The 4,571-nt window shown below is 40.4% G+C and overlaps 1 protein-coding gene across 2 annotated transcripts in view; it reads right to left on the reverse strand.

Annotated features, from left to right (window-relative positions):
- Positions 1 to 2,759: 2,759 nt before the first annotated feature.
- SARC_00967 overlaps positions 2,760 to 4,571 on the reverse strand; it is a 7,462-nt gene continuing 5,650 nt past the window's right edge. For both annotated transcript variants that reach the window (XM_014305349.1, XM_014305350.1), the window contains exons 10-11: positions 3,664 to 3,737; positions 2,760 to 3,064 (exon numbers count right to left, since the gene is read on the reverse strand). In XM_014305349.1, coding sequence (XP_014160824.1) covers positions 2,921 to 3,064; positions 3,664 to 3,737 — 218 coding nt within the window. In that variant the 3' untranslated portion in view covers positions 2,760 to 2,920. The remainder of the gene's footprint in view (positions 3,065 to 3,663; positions 3,738 to 4,571) is intronic.

The raw sequence follows: 4,571 nt of genomic DNA on the forward strand, positions 1-4,571 counted from the left end.
CATATAGATTCATATATGCATCTCGACCATCGATAAGTTCAATTTGAACATCTGTAAGCCGCAAAAGCTAAATATAGAATACAACAAACTTCCACCCTTGAAATCGTTAGTAAGTTCATCGGTCACTTCTATGGAAACCAAAAGGAGGGATCTATGCTACTGTGTTCGATATATATAGCGCTGCGCTGAATATGGCATTCTTGTTGACATGCTGGATTGAGCTGTAAAAATAGAGTGATATCACTTTATCAATTTTACACTGCCGGTGCAGGAACTTGAGCGTAGTTTGGTACTCACGAGGCTAGGGCGCCTTACACACGTGGAAAATACCCTAGACTTTGGGTTGTTCAACCACGTTAATTTTTATACAAAATAATCATTGCGATTGTTTTAGTTCAAGTTTTATACATTGATGTTTATTAATTAAAGAATTTTCTGCCCCGGTAATGGCTCACGCAGTGAAATTTATTTGTTTATTTATAAAGGTATCGATACATGGTCAATTATTCATCTTAACATCACTATTGTCTTCTTTGGGAGTAATAATGCTCACTGTTAGCGTGCTATGTGGGGTTAATACGTCTACTTCTGTAGTCTCTCACTCACTAAAAGACTGCCCGGGGCCGTACTATAATTTTGCCTCCGCCTTAGAGCATCCTGGCTTGTGACTTTTATAATATGAACACAATGAAAGCATGGCGGGTTTTTTTGGTGCTTCGAGAATCGCGATATCTCCATTGCACAAATCGTCTTCTCGGCCTTAACCCTAGCAGTTTAGCAGCTTCGGCCTGTCGCTTCTTCTTGGCAGCAGCTGCTTCAACAATTCTCGCTGCTTCATTTCGAGAGAAATTGGTATTTTTTTTTGTTCTTTGACGGAGAGGCATGGGCGGCGGACAGGATAGCTCCCTTCCGTTTAAGCTTTATTCGGTTTTCCTCTACAAGCATCGCCTGAATATTTCGCAAAGCGATACGGAAATTTCTATTGGAACATCTTTTGAGGAAGAGTAGATTTTAGCATCGAGGAGATACTTCAGAAATTGAGCAATCTTCTCTGAATACTGTATCAAAGATTCTGAAAGAAGTACTTCTTTGAAGTTAGACCCGGTTCTATGGCCTCACAACTGGCAATGATTTCGTTGGCTGATTGATTTTTATATAGTTCTGCTTATCAATTCGTTGCCGAAGGTACTCAGTAGCTCGAAGATCGTCTAGTCTTGTAGAGAAGAGTGTATTCACTACTTCTCCTTTGTTTACTTGGCACCTTTAGTCTATTGTCGTCGTTTGACTTCAGCACTATCTTATCCTGCGAACGCGATGCTTCAGTATGAGAAATTAAGTCCCGTCATGGCTGTGAATTCCAGAAGAATTTTCACTTTGGAATACTACTTACCGTACCCAACGAGTTCTTCAGCAGTTTGTTTGCTTTTGTGACTGTGCTCCAACGCTTCATGTCAGCAAAATCTGTCGAATTTATTTTGATCATTAATCGCTTTACCCACATTACCTTCTTTACATGTTAGGCGACCTGTTAAGCAAGCCCGAATGGCTTCAGCAATAGCCTTCTGTTCGCTATCTTCCTCATCTCTTTGATCATCATGATCATGATGTTGGCCAGACGAACTTTTGTGAACTGGATGGATATGGCTTCTATGAAGGGAGAGCGCAGAGAAGTAGACAGGACAATCTGTGTACATTTCAAATGAGTATCAATGGGCAAGCGATTTGTAACCTTAAATACAAAAGCAGTAGATCAGAAAATGTAAAAACGGATTTGCGAAATGTCTATTTTTATTATGCAGTATGCCATTCCGAATTTTACCTTATAATTTCAAAGGTGAGAGTCGATACTCCTGGGGAAAAAAATGTAGACGTTGAATAAGCCACAGAATCATAGAAATTGGAGAACGATAAATATTTTCAAGCTCCAGGTTATCCAGATGCTACTGATTAGTGAGTGGCTCACATTTCACTCTCAAAAACGCATACACATGATTCTCCTCCCTGAGAAGATCTTATATAACAAGCCTTTGGATTTGAAGGACGGAGCAGACATTTTACCTCGTGGATCTTTAAAATGGTATCAATGCACTGTGTCTCTAGCTATATACAGCAAAAAACAAAAAAAATGCTTGTCGGATCTTTATCTATCGTATGCATCTTTATATATTCTTGTATATGAGTATATTCGTACATCTTTATATGCCTTTGTATATTCATACATCATCTATTATTTTTATATACCTTTATATATATATACGTCATCGACTATATGTCTGTAGGCCGTGCCTATACGTCACTGTCATAGTAATATAGCTATAGTATTATCTTCAGATATTCGATCGTTGAAAGGATTAACACACATGCACCAAGCACATGTCGTCATACACGACACGCATATAATAAGCCGCATAGAAAATTCAACGACATGCTCATATAATGACCCTTTATTTTGAGATAGATACGACACGAAGCAAACGAGCAATATGTGTCAGTATTTTGGGATGATACTGCCGGCTGCTCAGATTATGCACACATGATCAAAGCGAGTTCTGCTGCACATGATTAACAACTAAAGTTGCTGCGCTACTACCATGTGCAATACTACTGCAATCGATGTTCTTTCATATCCAGTTGTGGCCAGTTACGCAACCGATGTACAGGTGTGCGTGTATATTTTATGTACGCGTAAGAGGAGCAGTTTTGTTCTTATTCCGGCTTGTTGCCTGTGGTCGCATAGAAAACGATAGTACACATCCGCCCTGCGACTGATTCTTTTTTAATTTTTATTCGCGACTAAGCTTTCAGTTCAAACCAGAGATTAAAGTGCGGGACACTCAAAAGACACTAGAAACGTCTCATGATGATACACAGATCACGCATGAGCGCCCTCAGAATCTTCGGTTGCTTCTGAGCCAGGTCACTAGTATCCCTCCTCTTTGCTTACAACGTTCTGTAGCGCATCTACCCCCCCGTTGACATAGCGGTTTAGTTCGGCCATGAACACGTGCATGGTGAGCTCCCAGTAGTCGTCTGTCCTGTCCACACAGTGGCACGTGAGCAACGCCTGCAGTACCAGTTGATGGATAAGATAAGAGTGAGGATGAATAAGGGAGCAAGTATCGTAAAAGGTATTCAGTGTAATTATGGTGCTCGTTTATAGCCCCAGCCTCTTCAATTTTAAATAGGGTAAGTCAGACTACAGACAACATTTTGGACTAGGATGTAATAGATGCGAAAGAACACAGCGCAAGCTTGCCATGAGTAATAGAAACAAAGGATCAGCACCTCGAAGTATAATTGTCGGAGAGATGAGCCTGTAGTAGCTGTAGAGCGTGAGCTAACAGGTGTAAGGAGAGCATTCACTGTTCACGACATTGCACTGTAATGAATAACAACTCACGAGATACTCGCCCGTTTACTTAATGATATGTCGGACCTCAAGTAGACCAGATAAGCCTATCAAGATATCATCGGAGATATCAATACACAGTGAATCAAGCGAGAATAAATTAAATGAACAACACAGCCAATATATGTACTGGATTGGAACAATAAGCAACACCACACATGGCCGTAGATGAATGGCCTAGAAATTTGCGTAGATAGAAAACCCTAGACATCTGCGCAGGTAGAAAGCCCTAGAAAGCGGCGTAGGTAGAATACCTTGTCCTCGCCAAGTTGATACAGGGGTGAGCTATCGGGCAGGGGCTCCTTCTCAAACACATCCAGTGCAATACCTGTGGCAAAAATATACAGTCAGGCCAGGGAATAAGGGCCAAGCACTCACTCGCTCATACGCTTCAGGTTTATGCAGTGAGTAACGGTGACGTAGGCGTACATATCCACTGCAGAATTAGACCTCAACCGAAGATAGTACGGAAACGCAAAGCATCTAAACTCCAATGCGACTAGACTTACACTGGTACACAGGTGCATGCAACCTACAGGTGATAAACCCTAAACCCTGAAACCTTCATGCCAGCCAATGGCACTCAGCTGACGATATCACAGAACACATGGAACATCCAAGGGATTCTGAATATGTGGCAACTGCGATGGATGAATCCCCTCACACTTCGACTCAACAGTGGAATGTGTTTAAGGATGTGTCTGTACACTTGTGGACACACAGCACACACGCCATCACCGCACAGAAAGACGAATGCAAACTAGCAATCGAAGTGACATCCTATGTCAATCCCACGAGTATACGTAAACTAAAAATATCCCAAATGACTTGCGTATACACGCCCTAAAAATACATATCACTGCCTGTTTTTATTTCCTGACTGGAACAATACCATCCACGTTTACTTCATCAGAACTCAATGGACGTATTAGGTACACGCACCCTTCATACATCTCACATTCTAAGCAAATACATCCTTCATACAACACACACACACACACACACACTTAAATATATATATATATACAATATATATGGATATACATACATACATACATACATACATACATATATATATATATATATATATATATATATATATATATATATATATATAGTAGTAGTATAGTATAGTAGTATTAGTTAGTATTATTATAGTAGT

Source organism: Sphaeroforma arctica, assembly GCF_001186125.1.
Source record: "Sphaeroforma arctica JP610 unplaced genomic scaffold supercont1.34, whole genome shotgun sequence".
Taxonomy (NCBI): domain Eukaryota; class Ichthyosporea; order Ichthyophonida; genus Sphaeroforma; species Sphaeroforma arctica.